The 19,436-nt window shown below is 43.7% G+C and overlaps 2 protein-coding genes across 2 annotated transcripts; one reads left to right on the top strand and one right to left on the bottom strand.

The window, feature by feature from the left end:
* Positions 1-1,279: 1,279 nt before the first annotated feature.
* On the top strand, positions 1,280-12,760 carry LOC108934869 (elongation of very long chain fatty acids protein 6-like). Its single transcript, XM_018753038.2, has 4 exons — positions 1,280-1,602; positions 4,734-4,865; positions 8,528-8,679; positions 10,162-12,760. Exons 1-4 carry the CDS (start codon positions 1,508-1,510, stop codon positions 10,584-10,586), a joined length of 804 nt encoding a protein of 267 aa, XP_018608554.1. The 5' UTR covers positions 1,280-1,507; the 3' UTR covers positions 10,587-12,760.
* Positions 12,761-16,030: 3,270 nt separating this feature from the next.
* Positions 16,031-19,146, bottom strand: LOC114910176 (interferon-induced very large GTPase 1-like). The gene is given in 3 exon segments (XM_029250116.1): positions 16,031-17,158; positions 17,160-17,289; positions 17,813-19,146. Coding segments are annotated over 3 exon segments (2,592 nt in total).
* Positions 19,147-19,436: the final 290 nt, after the last annotated feature.

Raw genomic sequence — 19,436 nt, 5'->3', positions numbered from 1 at the left:
GTTGGTACAGCATGCAGAATGTTCCAGAATGTGATGTAGTAAAGTAGCAGAGAATGAATAGCAGAGTCCCTTAAACCAACACTACAATGAAAACGTTATAGTTCTCACGTATTGGGTTTCTGTCCTATCATTTACAGCATTTTTTGCCTTATATGCCCAGCTTTTTTGCATCAGTTCATGCTGTCGGGTTTTATAACCTAAACACTGAAACAGAGGAAGTACTATCCCTGGTCATAGTCTGGTCTTTGCCTATGATTGCTTTAGTAAACATGCTACAGTAATATTTGGTTTCTTAAAACATATTTTGTCGAGATTAAAAACTCCTGGGCAAATTTTCTCTGTTTTCTTGAATTTAAGGATATTATTCCCACATTCAAAATAATTTTCAGGTAAGGTGTTAAGAGGGGTACTGTGGTGCAGTGGGTTGGGCCGCAGTCCTGCTCTCCAGTGGGTCTGGGGTTTGAGTCCTGCTTGGGGTGCCTTGCGGCGGACTGGCGTCCCGTCCTGGGTGTGTCCCCTCCCCCTCCGGCCTTACGCCCTGTGTTGCCGGGTGGGCTCCGCGACCCCGTATGGCACAAGTGGTTCAGAGTGTGTGTGTGTGTTTGTGTGTTTGTGTGTGTGTGTGTATGTAATGTGTTAATATTAAGCACAGCTGAAGGTATTCAGGCTGGTTTCAGTGAGAATATGAAGCTGATGGAATGTCTTTCATGCATATTTGATGCCTCTTAGGTAAGTCCTTGATTATAATCTTAATGGGCAATGAGTCAGAGTCCTTGTTTGGCTCACCCTGTATACTTCTGGCAACTCCTTTTTCTTGGGTGGTTATTGGGTAACCCTTCAGAGTATTTAAATTCACTGCCACAGGCAAGACGCAGAAAACACACATTTCTTTAAAAATAAATGAAAAAAAAGTATTTTTTTTTACTGTAAGCAAAATAATTAAAATAATGAAAACAGTGATGAAAGACACTGGGACTTTCAAATGCAGTGGATGACATTCTCTCTGGTAACCAAACACCTGAACATTGACCCACAGCAGGTTGGATGGGACAAAAAGGACCTATATGGGGAACAATGTGACGTGTGGTGCAGGACAAGGGCAGTGTGTGTGTGTGTGTGTGTGTGTGCAAGGGCAGATGGAGGCTCCTCCCAGACCTCCTTCCTCCGACCTCCCAGATCATTTCATCACTCCATTCTTTCAACACTGGAGGGAGGAGACTGAGAGGCTGATCTTAAAGTGCTGGCTGTGTAAAAGAGCCCAGCAGAAGCAGAAGTGAGACAGCAGGAGAAGTGGATGATCCCTAGAGGTGGAACACTGGAGGAACCCTAGGATTTGCGGTCTTGCTCTGCCTCCAGGAAGCGCACCGAACTCCAGAACTGAAAGCAGCTACCGTCCTGCTCTCTGAATGCTGTGAAGCGCTCTTTCTGCGCTGTGTTGTAACATCTCAGCTCCATCCGGGGAGATCTCAGGGGAGAACCGAAAGCACCTTCATCCCATCTGGAGAAGATGAACGAGGCTGAGCATCTCCTTCCTCTCACGGAGTACAGCTTCGAGCGGCACTTCGACGAAAGGGTGGCAATCCGGTGGATGCAGGACAACTGGTGAGTGAGCAATAAAAAAAAATGGCACGTTTACATACATTTATATTACATTTACATGTAATCATTTAGCAGACACTTTTCTTCAAAGCGACGTACATCTCGTAGAAAATACAATGTGTTCGTTACATTAGCAGAAAGGCACACTTAGAAATGTGTGATTCTTAAGTGCAGTAGAGTTACTTTCCACTATATGAACCAATCATGTTCATCACACGAGTAGCTGCATAAAACTTTAACAGAATATCCATGATTAATGATCTCCTTCCTAGAGATTGTTTTAACATTTACGTTACATTACAGGAGTAGCTGCATAAAGGTGCATCCGGGCATCACCTTAAAGTTATGGTGCATGAACATTTACGCCTTACATGAACTTAAGAGATGATGGGTGAAGCGAATCTGGAAGAAGTGAGTTTTCAGACAGAAATTCAGCAGTTCTGAGTGAGAAGGGGAGGTCGTTCCACCGCAACGGAGCCAGAACCGAGAAGCTCAGCGCTTTACCTTTCGTGCGTGGGACCACCAAGTGGGTAGATGTGGAAGAGTGTAGCGGTCAGGTTGGGGTGCAGTGGATGATCAAGTCCTGTAGATATCAGGGAGGAGTTCTATTGATGCATTTGTAGGCCATAACCAGGGTCTTAAATTTGATCCGGGCAGCTATAGAAAGCCAGTGCAGAAAAACGAGTTGAGGAGATACATGGGAACGCTTTGGCCAGTCAAACACAACTTGGGCAGCAGCATTCTGTATTAGCTGTAGAGGTTTGATGGCAGTAGCAGGAAGGCCAAACAGGAGAGAGATTTGCATATCCCTATTATATTCATATCCATCCATATTCTCATTATTGGCATTTATTGACCTCAGATGCCAGGGATGGAAAAACCACTCTGAAGTTCTCTCCAGCGAAGGACAAAGTGACCTTTCGTCTGTCACCCATTCATGTGTTTGAATGATAGAACTCATAGAGCTCGTTCTGTAGGTCATGAAGAGCTTCTAAATGTAAACGTTCCATATGACATAGAGTATTATCTATAAATATGTACATGTCATATTTTTCTAATTTAGCAGAGTTGAGGTGATGGGTTTTGGTTAAAAGATCCCACATGTTTCAAAGGTTTTTATTCAGTAGCTTTAGAAGCTGGTTAAAGACTTGATGGAAGTTGAAATACATGTATTGAATGGAGTGAGTTAGAAGTCAAAAGGTGTTGCAGTAAGTATGACACTACTGTATTCCTCAGTGTCTGCGCCTTCATCTTCTCATATAGACAAACCATGGTGAACCTTTGTGCAGCTGCTCATGTGATGTATACCGGCTCATATGGTGGAAAGTGAAAAATTGGCTGTACTCTCTGCAGCCAGATCTCTCCTTCCCTTGATGGAATGCGCTCTTTGTGTTGTTCTCGGAGATGTGTGTCGATCTGGAGAAAAGCATCTGTGAGTGAACGAATGTAAATATATGGAGGGACATTCATCACACATGGACCGCGCATCCTCCTCACGCGTTGCTCTCGCATGGTTTGCGTATTGATCATGCATCGATCACACACTGATTGCTTATGTTAGCAATGCTTATCATAATTCTCAGAATGAGAACCAGCCCGAATGTGTAACACCGTGACATGCTGTAGGTCTTTCCGGTACATTCTGAAGACAACCTGCTGGTACGCAGTTCATGGTGGTGGGACCTTGGCGAGCGTCTAACATGCATTTTGCGCACATGTACGCAGCCGGTGCGCTGGAGGTCAGCATGTTAACTGTTACTGGGGGATGGGAGGCACAGCAGAAGCACACCTCTGGCTCACCTGTCACCTGTGCGTATCCAGCAACGCGCAGCCGCTCCCTTTGACCTTTGCGTGTTCGCCACACCACTATGACCCGCAGCGTGCAAAGCAAACATTCGACTTGGCAGGAAGCTCATGCAGGAGAGTGCAACCTGTGTTTGAGGCAGGGAGGGGGGTGTGTCACACTGCTGTGCTGGATTTTAGCATGTGTTGGGGGTTGGGAACCGGTCAGGAGAAAACTTCATGAAGCTTGATAAATAAGAGGGGTGTTGGGTTGGGCGGGGGCTGCTTTGCCGGCACTGGAAATACCGCCAATTCAGATGTGCGGCTAATGGAACGAAGCTGCTTCAGCACCAGCTTTGCTGATTAGCAGGGAATTGTCGCTGAAAAAGCACGTCTTTCCTGCTTTCCCCTTTCCTGTCCACCTCTGCCGCCAGCCCGCTGGGCTGCCGCTCTCCCCGAGCTGAGACAGCCCTAAAAACGTCTCTCACGGGCCCCACGGGGTGGTCAGTCCAGTAAAGCCAGGAACCGATCTCGGAGTAAAAACAAGGCCGTTTACCTGCCACTGTCCATTTCCACGGACCCTCTTAGACCAAGTCCCCATTGCGTATGGTTGAAATATAAAATCACATCTATTTTCTAATCAGGTCATTTTATAAAAGGTAAATTAACATCCCGGTAACCCGGTAACACAGGGCGTAAGGCCGGAGGGGGAGGGGACACACCCAGGATGGGACGCCAGTCCATCGCAGGGCACCCCAAGCGGGACTTGAACCCCAGGCTCCGGTTCCCCCGTGACCCCGTATGGGATAAGCGGTTCTGAAAATGTATGTATGTATGTAAATTAACATATTAGCAACAACAACAACAATAATAATAATCATAATAATAACAACAACACTGGGAAAGCATGTATGTCATGGTTAGAGCTGCAGCCTTGGACTCAAAGGATCTCTTTGATAAAGGCACTTACTGTTAATTGATACAGTAAAAATTTCCTTGCTGTATAAATGGGTAAATGATTTTAAAATGCTATGGAGTCTAAGTTAAATTAATGACTGGCTAATTAATAAAGCTGTATATTTTAGCAAAAAATATTTCAGGTTAAATAAGTTTATGAAAGGTACGGCATCAGGGCCTCCCTGGACTTCACCTTGCAATATTTTGGTCATAAGTACAGCTTCCTGGTCACCCATCATGTCTACGCAACACATTTTCATAGTTTTTCATATGTAACAAGTCTTTCTGTAGCAAGAGAGTCACTGCGCTTGTTAATGTAACGTAATGCTAATGTAGTCCAGCCCTGGGCAACAATCACCAACGGCTCTCTCTCATCTGCGTGTTTGTTTGCCCAGGAGCAAGTCGTTCGTGTTCTGCGGCCTGTACGCAGCGCTCATCTTCGGGGGTCAGCGCTTCATGCGGGAGAGGCCCAAGCTGGAGCTGCGAAGACCTCTGGTGCTGTGGTCGCTCACCCTGGCTGTCTTCAGGTGAGTGAGATACTGATTACTGGGTTAGGTTGGATGTGAGTTTACTTGGATGACTTTAGGCAAGTTTACAACATGTATTTATTTAGCAGACACTTTTCTCCAAAGCGGCTTCCAGTGAACTCTATGGAGCGTTATCAGCCCCCACCTTATTCACCGCAGTGACTTACACTGCTGGATACACTACTTACAATGGGTCACTCATCCATACATCAGTGGAACACACGCACACTCTCTATGTCACTCACACACTATTGGTGAACCCGAACAGCATGTTTTTGGACTGTGGGAGGAAACAAGAGCACCCAGAGTAAACACGCGCAGACATGGGGAGAACATGCAAACTCCACACAGACTGAGTGGGGGATGCCCTCTCACACCACCCAGGCGCTGTAAGACAGTAGTGTTACTCAGTGTGCCACCGTGTCGTCCCACAATTTCAGACTGACAAACAATGAAATCAAGATGAAAGAAAGACGAAATTTTGTTTTTGGATACCAAATCTTCAGTGTACAATTACCTTGTCAGCAAAGGCCGTGTTGCTAGGACAGCATTCTGGTTTGTGTCGGTCTTCAAAGGTTGCCGTGGGTACAAACTATCAGCGACACCAACGTGACCTTTGTGCCTGGCTGCTATACCTTGTGATACTTTGCTTGGCCGCGCGGAGAGGAGGAAAAGTGACACCGTTCTGCATGTAATTCCTAAGCACGTTTTTTTAAGAGTGTCTAACTAAAACAGATTCTACTGAATAATAAAAGCACAGTGGGTGGGGCACCACAAGAAAATGGTGGCATTGTGGCACAGCGAGTAGCAATGCTCTGTCAGAGCGCCAAGGCGGTACGAGTGGACATGGGTTTGATCCCCACTCAGTCTGTGTGGAGTTTGCATGTTCTCCCTGTGTCTGTGTGGGTTTCCTCCGGGTGCTCTGGTTTCCTCCCACAGTCCAAAGACATGCTGTTCAGATTCTCCCATAGTGTGTGAGTGACAGAGAGAGAGAGTGTGTTCCACTGATGTATGGATGAGTGACCCAGTGTAAGTAGTGTATCTAGCAGTGTAAGTCACCACGGTGAATAAAGTTTGTGGGCTGGTAACACTACATAAGTATCCATTGTAAGTCACTTTGGAGAAAAGCATCTGCTAAATAAATATAAAATGATCTGCAACCCTTGAAACAGGTGGGGTCTTTAAGTATAGCATCACAAGGGCTCTGGATTATGTGTTCTCATATCCCTGAAAGCAACTTTGGCTCATTGAGGAAGATGTGGTTGTTGTTAGTATTTTTTTATTTATTATAATCAGGGGGGCACAGTGGTGCAGCAGGCATGACTGGGTCCTGCTCTCTGGTGGGTCTGGGGCTCAAGTCATGCTTGGGGTGCCTTGTGATGGGCTGGTGTCCCATCCTGGGTGTGTCCTCTCCCTCTCCAGCTTTACACCCTGTGTTACCAGGTCAGGCTCCAGCTCACCGCAACCCCACTCAGGACAAGCATCTTCAGCAAATGTGTGTGTACCCATCATCAACAACTGCTTATCCTGGCAAGCCAGAGCCCTACTCAGCAACACAGGGCACAAGGCTGAAGGGGGAGGGGACACACCCCGGAGAAGACGCCAGTCCATCGCCAGGCACCCCAAGCAGGTTTAGAACCCCAAACCCACCATACAGTGGGCACTGGCAGAAGCCACCGCGCATTTGGATAAAGCAGTAGAAAATGACCTACAAGCAGCAGTGGATTTGTTGTATTTATTACTGGCTGGGACTAGAACAGCAGGAAAAAGTTACTTCATAATGTTGTTTTGAAAAAGTTCATGACCAAACATGGGGTTTGCTTGCGGATTGGCTCTGATAAACCCGTGTGCTTCCTGAATGACTTTACCGCATGCGGTTCGGAGGATTTATGCTTCTTTCAGGCTATAGCAACGACAAAGACCTGACAGAGAAGTATAACGTGCACCAAGCGATGTTGTTCATGTTGGTGAGACGCAGATGACATTCCAGATGGTAAACAGCTGCAGCAATGAGTAATGACACACAAAGGAATGTGACATTGCCAGTTGGTCAGGAAGGCAGAGGTGAACCACCACTTTCTGGCTATGAGGATGGCTTTTGGCATTTTCAAATAGTGTCTGCCTTGCACGGTTTCGGTCAGTAGGGTTCCTCCAGATAGACTCGAAGAGTGCCCTGCCGACGTGAGCGGATCTCCTCGCTTGCGGACGGTGCCTGATGAGCTGTCCGATGGCTCTAGCTGTGCTGGTGATCACCCGCAGGTACTGACCCTGGATCAGTTCTGAGCAAAAAGGGCCTGGAGTCGGCTGTTTTTGGATCAGTCCTCTGGGGATCTTTCACCTGCAGCCCCGCCCTATTACTGTTTCTGGAAACTTCTCTGCATTAGCAAGCTGCACACTCAGGTGCAAGAGCAAACAAACTGACAGGTGGCGAGACACAGTAATGCCTTGGGGAACAGCCACACTGGACTTCCCAAACTGCAGCACGATGTAATAATGGGAAGTGGCTAAACTGAACTGAGATAAAAAGATTATTCAAAAACGATGGCCGACTTAGAAGGTTAATGCAATACCACATCTCTGAAGTTTCCTTTATATAATCAACAACCCCATTCATATTTGTTTATTGCATTAAATACATCAGTTCTGTAATGTCTCCTCTAATGTTTGATTTATTTTTTCTACTTTTATTTCACTCGAAAGGTGTAAAAACCATGAGAAATTCCCTCGCAAAGAAATGTTAAAAGGCCGTAAAGTCTCCCCAGTGTGGCAGATGCATGGAATTTTTGGTGAAGGTATGCAAGTGGGCACAGCATGCCAGCCCCCGTTTGCATTGTTAATGCATTCAATAGGCCTCTGGTTGCCATGGTGAGTTGTTAGTCCCACCCCATAAGGGGTTGTGGTTATCCCACAACAAAGAAACAAAGACTGGCATTGATCCAGTGAAAAATGACCCATCCCTTTTCAGATGGAGTGAGAAATTACTTCCCTATATTTGGGCAAACGAGTTTTGCTTTGAATGAAAAGTAAAACTAGAAGGCATGTTCTCTACAACGAGACAAAAATCGGTTTCACCAAGTGCTTTTCACACATCACTGTAAAACTGAGAACCCATTCTATAATATTATATCATAATTCTTACAGAGGAACTCTAATATCTAACTCATACTGTATATGTAAAAAGACATGTAGTAATTAAATATTTCTATGTTGTGTTAAACCAGCATTATTGAGTCAGACCAGGTGATGCCAAGTAATGGAGCTGTCCTCGTGTTTATATGTACACGGAGGAGGAACGTGAACTCCAGTCCTTGACTGTTGGTCACTTTTGGGTCAATAGAAAGAACTCTGCATCCTGACTCTGAGTAGGTGTTGTGTGGGATTTATAGCTTGTAGGCCTTGTCTCTGAGTTGACACTAGATGGGTTGAGTAGGTCCTAGGACTTGGCTCTCGGCTGGCATTGGTTGGGTTGAGTAGGGCCTGAACCTTGGCATTGGATTGGTGTTGGATGGCTAGTGTAAGCCCAAGACCTTGGCTCTAAATTGACATTGGATGGGTTGAATAGGACCTAGGCCTTGACTCTGGGTTGGCCTTAGGGGAGTTGGGTAGTTTCTAGGTCTTGGCTCCTGGTTGATGTTGACTTGGTTCTGTGTTTCATTCCTCAGCATCATCGGGGCATTACGCACCGGGGGGTATATGCTCCATGTCCTCAACACCAGCGGCTTCAAGCAGTCTGTCTGTGACCAGGGATTCTACAACGGGCCGGTTAGCAAGTTCTGGGCTTACGCATTTGTCTTGAGCAAGGCTCCTGAACTCGGTAAGACATGGGTATATCCCAGCTGGGTGTGTGGTGTTTGAAAAAGCCAGGAAAAAACCATTACGGGGGAGTCAGTAAAGTTTTAAGGATGAAGCAAGATGTTTGATGAGTATGGGTGGGGAAAACGATAAATCTTTACATGGTGCTTAATAGGAAACTGCCAGTTTGGAAGCGGGTTTTCCGAATATCTGCTTTCGGAGAAAGAAACTCAAATAATCAAGAAATGACCTTAGACAGAACATCATCCCAGAGTGCTTTGCAGCTCCTGGGTATGTGGTGTAGATCGTAAGCAGCCTCAGTGAACAATCAAGAGAACTGTCACCAATGCTTTCCCAGGCAGGGAAACATGCTGAGGCAGACAGAAACACACAAGGACACGGGGCTTTAACCTGTGTGCAAGAACAGGGAAGGCAGCTGAGCTAGCACCGTGAAGTTGCCCCCCCTACAAACGGTACTAAAAAAGGAAACATTATGATTCATTGGGGGGGTGCGATGGTGCAATGGGTTGGGCCACGGTCCCGCTCTCTGGTGGGTCTGGGGTTCGAGTCCCGCTTGGGGTGCCTTGCGGCGGGCTGGCGTCCCGTCCTGGGTGTGTCCCCTCCCCCCTCCGGCCTTACGCCCTGTGTTACCGGGTAGGCTCCGGTTCCCCGTGACCCCGTATGGGACAAGCGGTTCTGAAAATGTGTGTGTGTGTGATTCATTGGTGCTACATCTGTGCCGTTTCATACCGTCAAAATTAAAATTTGTGCTGTTGCAGTTTTAGAGATATTAACGTTTATTTATTTTGGAAGTGATGTCATTCCAGCCTCCCTACAATGCCGCAGAAACTCAAATTCGGGCTCATTCATTAGTGTTACATTTGTGCCAATTTGTGGCGGTTAAACCACGGTCCTGTATCTTTCACTTTTTCAGATATAAAGGATAGTATTTCACGTGATGTCACCCGGAACCGTGAAGTTGGCCCCCTACAAATGGCGCAATTAAAGAAATGCCTTTTTTTCGTTAGTACTACATTTGTGCCGATTTGGCCAGTTCAAACCGCAGTCCTATCTCTTTTACTTTTTTAAATATAAAGGACAGTATTTCTCATGAAGGTGTCCACCCTACAAGCAGCACAAATAAAGAGATGCACAGTTTTAGTTAGTGCTACATTTGTGCTGATTTGTGCCATTAGAGGTGTGTAGGGGGGATGGAGTGACATCATTTCTGAAATAAATAAATGTTAATATCTCAAAAACGGCAACGACACAAATTCAAATTTTTACGGCACAAATGTAGCATTAACGAATCATAAGGTTTTCTTCATTTGGCTGTTTGTAGGGGGGTCAACTTCATGGAGCTAGCTGAGCTCTGATTCACCGGTGTTACATTACAAATTTGATTCCGTTTGTATTTATCTGTACGAGTGTGCAATAGATTTCCCCAGTTGGCCCTGAGCATATCTCCTTTCCTTGTCTCCCCACCACCACCCCACCCCAACAGGTGACACCATCTTCATCGTTCTGAGGAAGCAGCGGCTCATCTTCCTGCACTGGTACCACCATATCACGGTCCTGCTCTACTCCTGGTACTCCTACAAAGACCAGGTGGCAGGCGGTGGCTGGTTCATGACCATGAACTACCTGGTCCACGCCCTCATGTACAGCTACTACGCAGCGCGGGCAGCCGGCATGCGTGTGCCCCGCCCCTGTGCCATGGTCATCACTACCACCCAGATTGTGCAGATGGCAATGGGGCTGGCCGTCAGCGGCCTGGTATACCGCTGGATGCAGGAAGGCTGCCCTTCCTACATGGACAACATCATGTGGGCTTCTCTTATGTACTTCAGCTACCTTCTCCTCTTCTCTTCCTTCTTCTACCAGTCCTACCTCAAGGGATCGAGCAGAAAGGATAGCAAAGCAGAGTAATTTCTGATCGAGGCTTAGGGGTCTGGGATTAACAACTATTGGGCACCATGTTGTTTGTTGCATGTGAGCTTGTCAGTGAGAGACGGACCATCTTGATACAAACAACCTTTCCAACTCCCCAACGTCCTTGTTATCTTCAGACTGATGAGATGGGTGCAGCATACCTCACCTGCCTGGAACTAACACCCAGGCCTTGATCTGCTCTCAAAAATTAGTTGAATTAAACTTTCTTGGCAATGGCAATAATGTGTTTACACAAAGTCCCATCCTGATTCCCGAATACATACAATATTAACTGGCAGTAAAAATCTTAATTGTCAGGTACAAAATGCTCTAAATTCTTACAAGTGAATTTTGAAGATTTCAAAATGCATTTTAATAATGAAATGCATTAACGGGACACCTAATTTGTAATTACTCAAATGGCTTTGAGAATGAATTTGAACAGGTTTATATTTATGTTTTAATTAATTGATCATTAAGTTGGACTGAAAAGTAATTAAACTACACATAACGTCTATAATCGTTTGTCCCAAGCGGGGTTGCAGTGAACTGGAGCCTAAACCAGCAACACAGGGCGCAAGGCTGGAGGGGGAGGGGAAACACCCCGAACGGGACGATAGCCTGCCGCAAGGTACCCTAAACAGGACTCGAACCCCAGACCCACCACAGGGCAGGCCCCGGCCAAACCCTCTCCATCACTGCACTCCCCCCCCCGTTATGAAACTAGACTACACACAATTTTGTTATTCCCTTTCATACTTTACCCAACTAAAATGACACAGTGATGCAAAATGGTAAACATTTGCATTACCTAACTGGATTTGTTATAAACATGGGCTTGTCCACATGAACAATGCCAGTCAGAGATCAATCCAAACTGCCTGGACCAGATAGGATGCTAGTTCTTCTCCAAAGCTGGAAAAGCTTGAAGGGCTATGAAATAGTGAAGATTCTGACATTGTCTTTCTCATTCTTTCTGATCACCTTATAAAAATTTACTCTGGCCTCTTAACTGACAGATGCATGACCAGTCTGCTGCTGTTGGGAACATTACTCCCTCTAGCGGATGATTGTGAAAAATCACGATTGGCTGTCGGCACTCAAAGACATGTAGAATTGGTAGGTTGCGCCCTCTGTCTGAGAAATACACTTTAAACTCATTGTTTGAGGGAAAATGGGAGGAAAAGCAAGGGAAAGCTTCTTAGACAAGTCGTATTAGTTAATGTATATAATAATGAGATAAGTAGAATTAGTTTATTTTTTTAAAAGTGCATAGCAGCTAGAGGAATGTAAGAGGAAACTAATGGACTATCAGTCCATCATTACACAGTGTCAATGCATCATGTTGTCCTTTTTTAACATATTTATGGACTGTATTTAGTATGTCAGAGCCCCAGATTTTAAGCTCTAGCTATTTGTGTATGTCAGACACAACTGCTTTGGGTGACCATGCAAATGAAAACATGACACCAAAGGCTGATTGGTGGTTGATTGACATCATGCTGCAAAATGAAGACAAAAATAAGTTGGTGGTGGGTTTTAAAAACAGTATTTGGTTATAGAACAAGTAAATGTTTATCAAAGGAAAAAGAGCTTGAAATATCCAAAAATGATTACGGAAAGCTTTCATAGAAGATATTTTTCTGTTTTTGTATCACAGTTCATGTGTCTGAGGTAATTGATGCTGCTGTGTCTTGACTGAAATGAAAAGATTTTGTCTTGCTGTGATTCCACTGTATTCCTCCCTCGGTGTTCACCAAAGGAGTGTTGGTGGATCTCAGGGAACAACTGACAACCAGTTCACCAACTGACAAGGTGAATTTGGATTCAAGACTCTTTTATATGACACACAGCAGCATTCTGTCTCTTATGAAAAACATGTGAACTGTGCAAATGATGTCTTTACCAGAATGGACTGGTTCCAGGGGAAAACTTGAATTTTCATAAAAAGTGGTATGAGTCTCTTGTAAGAGAGGACCTTTCAGATGTATCTTGAGCAATAATTGAATATATTTATGACTGTATTTATTTGTTCTTGAAAAAAGTAAGTGGATTAAATGGCAACCATTTTCGGGCTGCAGTATGTGAAGCTATATGAAGTAAGTTGGGTGGAGCCTAATTGGTAGGCGGAGCATAACCAGTCCTAAGCTACAGTTAGCGTTTGGAAAGCACGCAGGACCACCAGAAACTGGAGCTGTGGTTTCTGTTGAAGTGTGTAGAGCACAAATACCAACACTGTTCAGTTTTCATTACCACTGTATCAGTTATGGAAGTGGATCTCTGACCAGGGGTTTGCAGTTCATCAGTTGCATCGATGAATTCCAGTAGTGGAAGAAAAAAGTATAGCCCTGATCAAAGGTACTCGACTTGAACTGTCAGTAGATGTTTTGCATAAAAATGCTTGCTAAATAAAAGCTGAAAGGCTACCGCTTTTGTATAACACAAAAATGTATTAAGCTTCAATTAGAGGAGGAAAAACTTGTTTACGAGCTTTTCTGTTTAAAATATTCCAATAATACAAGGGCATCACTCAAAACAGTGTTTTTGTGGTGTTTTTAATCCGGTTCTTTGTTGCCTATCATTCTAGCAGAGTGAACAGAATCTGTGTTTACACCTTACATTTAAATTTTTTCATTAAAAGCAATTGTGTGCCCATATATAAAGTTAGAACTCAGGGTCAAAAGGTTACAGTTTGTCACAGGTATGATCACATAGCACTTCCTCATGTCTTCCAAATCTTCTTGTAATATTCTTTAAATGTAAAATTTCATTCAATTCTATTTCCTACAGCATTGCTGTCATCCATTAGCAAAATTAAACAGCTGTTCAGAGCCAAATATTCAATATTGTCACATCCCGCTTAGGTCACCTCCATAATGCACGTACCAGGTTAAATGGAATATTTTTAATGAGAGGTGACCCAGTGTGGCCCACTTTACTGACATGAACAAAAATGAACAAGTACACTTGCATATATTTTATATTTTATTTAGATATATAAGGTCTTTCAGTTGCAGTAGCCATAAACTGGAATCAATCAATAATTTTTAATAAAGAAAATAATGAGCCCTTATTTTTATTACTTGTATACCTCCCATAATTAATTATCACCATACCTAATTTTTGGTCTGTGTTACCATTTGATTAATTTTCTGTAATTTTTTTCCAGACTGTTTAACTCTCCAAACAGTTTCTTTAAGCTCTGAAGAGCATTTCCAGATTGCAGGGATTTCACCCCGCTCTTTTTAATGTAAGATTGTTGTCACGTCCACGCCCACAACACAAGCGACAACACCTGACTCCGCACTAGCTCCTGAGTAATTGCTCACCCTACAAAGACCCGATTCAGCTCCCGTACCGTTGCGGAATCTCGTTTGGGACAACCGCCCTTCCTCGCGTTACTTTGCGCACACACTTACTCTATTCTCTGTTCACAGTCTCCGGTTTTCTGACTCCTTGCTTCGTTTTCCGACCACGTCCATGGATCCTTGTTCCTGTCCCGTTCGCAGATCGACCGACCCTTCACCTGTCCCTGGTTTTGAGAACTTCCCTCTTCCCTCAACTTCAGACGAACAGCGCTGCACTTGGGTTCAGCTGTCCCGGCTCCCTGTGTTCCGCGTGACAATTGTAGTGATCCTCCATCTGGTCTTTGAATTGTCACACTATCTATTTCCAGTGGAGTAATTCTGAGGTGTCCAGGGTGATGATCCAACAAGCAAACCTCTCATCAGCTTCTCTGTATTTTTTATACTGAAATGAAGAATACAGTACATCCACGTAAAGTGCAACTACAGTGGTACAAATAGGGACACTTACCTTCAGCGGGATTTTTCTGTGGTTACTGGTGCAGATAGACATACAGAAAGAAGAACAAACCCAGCAGTACTCGTACAACTGTTCGATCGACATCTATGCATGTTTTCCCAAAGTGCTCCATTTTCACTGAGGACAGACTGCTGGACGTCTTAAACTCCAAAGAAAGAAAGGAACAGGATCAGCCCGAAAAACTAAAAATTTCTAAATGTTTTTCATGTCCCGATATCACAAGGACGGTGAATTTATCCCTCTTTAGTTCATCCTTGGGGGTGCGGTGGTGCAATGGGTTGAACTGGGTCGTTCTCTTTGGTGGATCTGGGGTTTGAGTCCCCACTTGGGGTGACATGTGACAGATGGGTGTTTACTCCCCCCTCCAGCCCTTTGCTGCTGGGTTAGGCTCTGTAACCCCATAGGGGACAAGCAGTTTCAGATGATTGTGTGTGTGTGATGGTCCTGCTGTCCAGTGGGTCTGGGGTTCGAGTCCCGCTTGGGGTGCCTTGTGACGGACTGGCGTCCCGTCCTGGGTGTGTCCCCTCCCCCTCCAGCCTTACGCCCTGAGTTGCCGGGTTAGGCTCCGGTTCCCCGTGACCCCGTATGGGACAAGCGGTTCTGAAAATGTGTGTGTGTGTGTGTGTGTGTGTGGTTGGTTCATCCTCTTTCCAAAAAAAACAGCAAGACAATTTAAAGTGACAGACAACTTTATTCCAATTTCACACTTCATCTAATGAAAACAAGTCAAACACATTCTTTGCTTTCCTAGCTGATTATGAAAATACATATTTGATGACTGGGCAACTACAACATGTCATTTCCAACAGGTTGAACTGCTATGAGTAGTTTTGACCATCAGGGAACACTAGCATTCACTGTGTTAACCAGAGCTTTGAGTAATGAACCTTTTTTCTTCAACAATTATGTGGAAAAGCTCACTGCTTCAGAAAGCTCAACTTCTCCAGTACTACTCATAATCCTTCCAGGAACGAGTAACAATAAGTGTTCACACTTGCTGATGATCAACTAATCAAGTGGATTTCACTGGCAGCACCTGGCTACAAATCACCCCTCTGTCCAAACACCGAATGACCTTTTTCCACCAAAAGGATCCGCAAAATTATAGGCAGTGAATGTTCATCTGTTGTCAAAGTGTTACTCATCACTCTGATGTTCTCTGTATTTCTTGTAAATTACCTCTTATACACACTGTTTCCTAGAGACTTATTCTGCTGACATTATAAGAGATAAGGAAGTCATATCCAGCTTTCCCTCTATTGACCAAAAAGGGTTTTCTTTCTCCCAATTACATCTACAAAGCACAAAATACTGGGTTTTTAAATGACTTAATGGTAAACATGCACTATTTTAAATCAGATTTGACAGATTAATTTCAACATCTAAAAAATATTCATCTACAGCCATGATTATTAATATACTGAAAAATACTATTAGAATGCCCATGGAAAAGAGTCCATGAAAAGTATAATGCAAGGAGGAATTATGCTCTTTACCATTCGTATATTTCCTGCATCTGAACATTATCACTGTAACCTTAATCCTTTCTTGTCATCACAATAATTTTCTATTAAGTTTCTGTCGATGACTTGAACTCCACAAATCAGTAAAAATGTTCAGATTTTCTCTAAACTCCCAAGAGCATCTTCTTCAGTCAGTTCTTTCCAAGCTGCAGGGATTTCACCACGTTTTTTGAATTTATATTTGTAGTGACTCTCCAGTTCGTTTTTGAACTGACACACCAACCATTTCCAGTAGGGTAATTCTGAGGTGTCCGGAGTGATGCTCCAACAGGCAAACCTCTCACCAGCTTCTCTGTACTTTTTATACTTGACTAAACGATCAGATGAATCTGGATAAAATGATTCGGAACTTGAAACTGCAGTAGTACAAATAATAATTGAGAAAACATCAGTGTTTCTGTAATGAAAACCACTTACTGCAGTGGGTCGATGAAAAGAGACACTGTGGTCTCCATCGTGATTTCTTATGGTGCGGGAGCAGATGGCGGCACAAAAAGGGCAACGAACCCAGCAGCAGTCGCACAGCTGCTTTATCAAGATCTCTGCAGGTGTTTCCCGAAAAAGCTCCATTTGTATTGAGGACAGGCTGCTGAACTCTGGGTTTAAGTCTTCAGTGAGTCCATCCAGTGCTCTCTTCATTGTCTCTTTAAGGTTGTCAAAGTTAAAGATCTCACCTAAATTGATCCCTTTAAGAACCTTCATGGAAAATTCCAGCTTGTCTGCAAGCTTTTTACAAAAACTGTCCAGCCACACGTTGGCCTCTTCCTGACTGGTGTCAGCACTGTCCTCCTGACTTTCATCACTGTCTTCCTTTCGGTTTTTTACTTGTTCTGTAGCGGCTTCCACTGCATCAGTAACACAGGCCAGTTTTGCCTTCAGATTGTTTTTAAAAATTTGGAGAAAACTTTGATTTGTACCCAACTGATTTTTTACATGTTCAGTTATGAAATTTTCAAAGTATTTTCGTGGGTCATGTACATATTTTATGAAGTCCTCAAATTTCTTTGATTTTGCCAGAGACTTCAAGAAATGTTTCTCCAGATTAGACTTGTTCCCTCTGAATGCTTCAGAATTTCTTCTAATTGTATCGGCCACATCAACAGCGGATTGGTTATAAACAGCCTGCAGAATACGGGGTTTGAGCTTCATACACAGAATATCAGCCACTGCAACAGCTGAAGTTGTATCTTTGCAGTGAATCTTGAAGATGCTGTAATACTCTGGTTTCCTTCTTCTCCAGGAAAACACGTGGATCGTTGGCCTCCCTGAACTGGCGGTGAAGGTCTGTGAATTCCTTCTTTGCCATGTCACACAGATACAACAGTAGGTCCAATTTGAACTCTTTTTCGTAACTGAAAATTCTTGGATTCAAATTCCATAAGTTTATCAATTGCATTTTTTATGATTTCTTGGATATAGCGTTTATCATAACCCATTTTCTTAACTGGTGCTTTTTTGATGTTTTCTTCAGTTTGTCTCTCTATAGCTTGTGACAATTCTCTGGCTCTCATCTCCTCATCAGAATTCAGTTGCTTCCACCCCAATTCAATTTTGTTCACTCCTTTCATTATGAAGTCTTTTATTTTGACTAAAAAATGTGCTGTTTCTTCAGCATCCTTAGAACTATGACTGTATTCGAAAGAACCTTTCTCAATGCAGTCAATGATTTTCTTATATTCAAAGTGACTTTCCAAGATGTTCTTGACATCGTTCTGAATGTTAATGTTTTTGATTGTTGCCATTTTTGATGCCACCTCCTTTGTCCATTTCCTCCACATTGATTCAAATTCATTTCTTAACGTCTCTTCATTACAGACTTTTCCTTTCAGTTCAAGGGCCAGTTCTACACTTTTGTTGTATATTTCATTCTCATACCAAGTTCTGTTTTCCTCCAGTTCTTTACAGGCGGTTTTCTGTTGAATGATCTCATCAAACTTCCTTTTAGTTTCATCTATCAGATCCCTGTGGAGATCCTCAATTCTCATTTCAATCCTACATTTCCACTGTGAAAGAATTTCTTTGTCTTTGTCTTTAGAGAAGTACTGATTCATCTTGGTCTGAACTGTTTGATATGAAATGTTCATTTCTGATCGTAAGTATTCTTTGTCCACGGCTTCCAGAGAACCATTTTCTATGCGGTTGTAGAGTGTATTTTCTATGACTTGCATGGCACTCCTGAGAGTCCAGGTCCAATTCCCGTATTCAGCTTCAAGCTTTCTGTAAGCAACAATTTCAAGTGTATTTTTGAAGCTGAAAACAAAGTCTTCATTGAGCAATGCACTCCACAAGTCCTTCACACAAACACAGAAATCTGAGATACTGATTCCTTTCTGCTGTTTAGCCACAGAAAGAATAATCTTCTTGAGATCCTGGACATTTTCTGCATATCGTGGATTAGGTGGGGCCATTGGTGGATTCCCTTCCCAGAGCTGAGCAAAGTATTGGATGTCTCTTGTCACATCAAATGAAATCACATCATTAAAACACTTCACATCACACTCCTCTTCCTCCTTGGCTGCCAAGCAGGTCATCTCATCCAACTTCTCTTGCAAACGTTTCTTCCCCTCCATGTTTTTTTCTCCTGCTGCAATATCAGCCACATTTTGGTGAACAAATATGCAGCTGGGACTCAGTTTCACCTTCTTCATTCTGAGGAAGGCCTGAATGGCAATTTGCACAGTGTCATGTATTTCTGCTGGATTTTCTCCAAAGACGTTGATCAGGGTCATGTTGCCAAGGCCAATGACAAATGTTGCCAACTCATTGTCATGGTGAACAGTTGCTTTTCCTGCCAGCTCCAGAGCCCGAAGTCCCTCTGTATCAACCACTAAAAAGTAGTCAGTCTTCAGCTCTTTTTGTGCCTCTCCTGAAACTTTTACCAGCTGCATGAAAGCACCTCGGGTGCATCTACCTGCACTTACTGCAAACTGTAGGCCAAACATGGCATTCAGCATAGTGGATTTCCCAGTGCTCTGAAGACCAAGAACAGACAAAACAAAGAGTCTCTCGTTACCTATTTTCTCCACAACTTTTCCCAAAACAGCATCTATCCACTGCATCGGAACATGAGCGGCATCACCATCCATCAGTTCTATTGGAAACCCAGAGATCATGATGTCTGCAGCAAGTACAGGAAGGGAAGAAATGTCCACTCCTGTTCTGTCAGTTCCCTCTTTCTGAGACTCCCATGCCTCATAGATCTGACCCATTTCTCTCATGAGATGTTCCAGGCCACATGTTCCATCACTCAGTTCCTCAGACACTTTTTCAAGTTCCTCCTGTTTCGCTCTTAATTCATCCCTCTTATCATGTTTGTTTTTTAACTGTAGTGCCTCTGTCCATTTAGCATCATATTGTTTGCGAATCACTGACAACTTATCTTCACACAGGTCATCCATTAAGCTGCTAACCCATTTCAGGAAGTAAATCTTATGTGCTATGTTGTCTGACTGTATTTCCCTTAAAAAATGCTTCATCAGATCACTGAGAGGGAAGGATC

The sequence above is a fragment of the Scleropages formosus genome, chromosome 3 (assembly GCF_900964775.1).
Source record: "Scleropages formosus chromosome 3, fSclFor1.1, whole genome shotgun sequence".
In the NCBI taxonomy this organism is placed as follows: domain Eukaryota; kingdom Metazoa; phylum Chordata; class Actinopteri; order Osteoglossiformes; family Osteoglossidae; genus Scleropages; species Scleropages formosus.
This window is presented reverse-complemented; position numbering and strand designations above follow the sequence as displayed.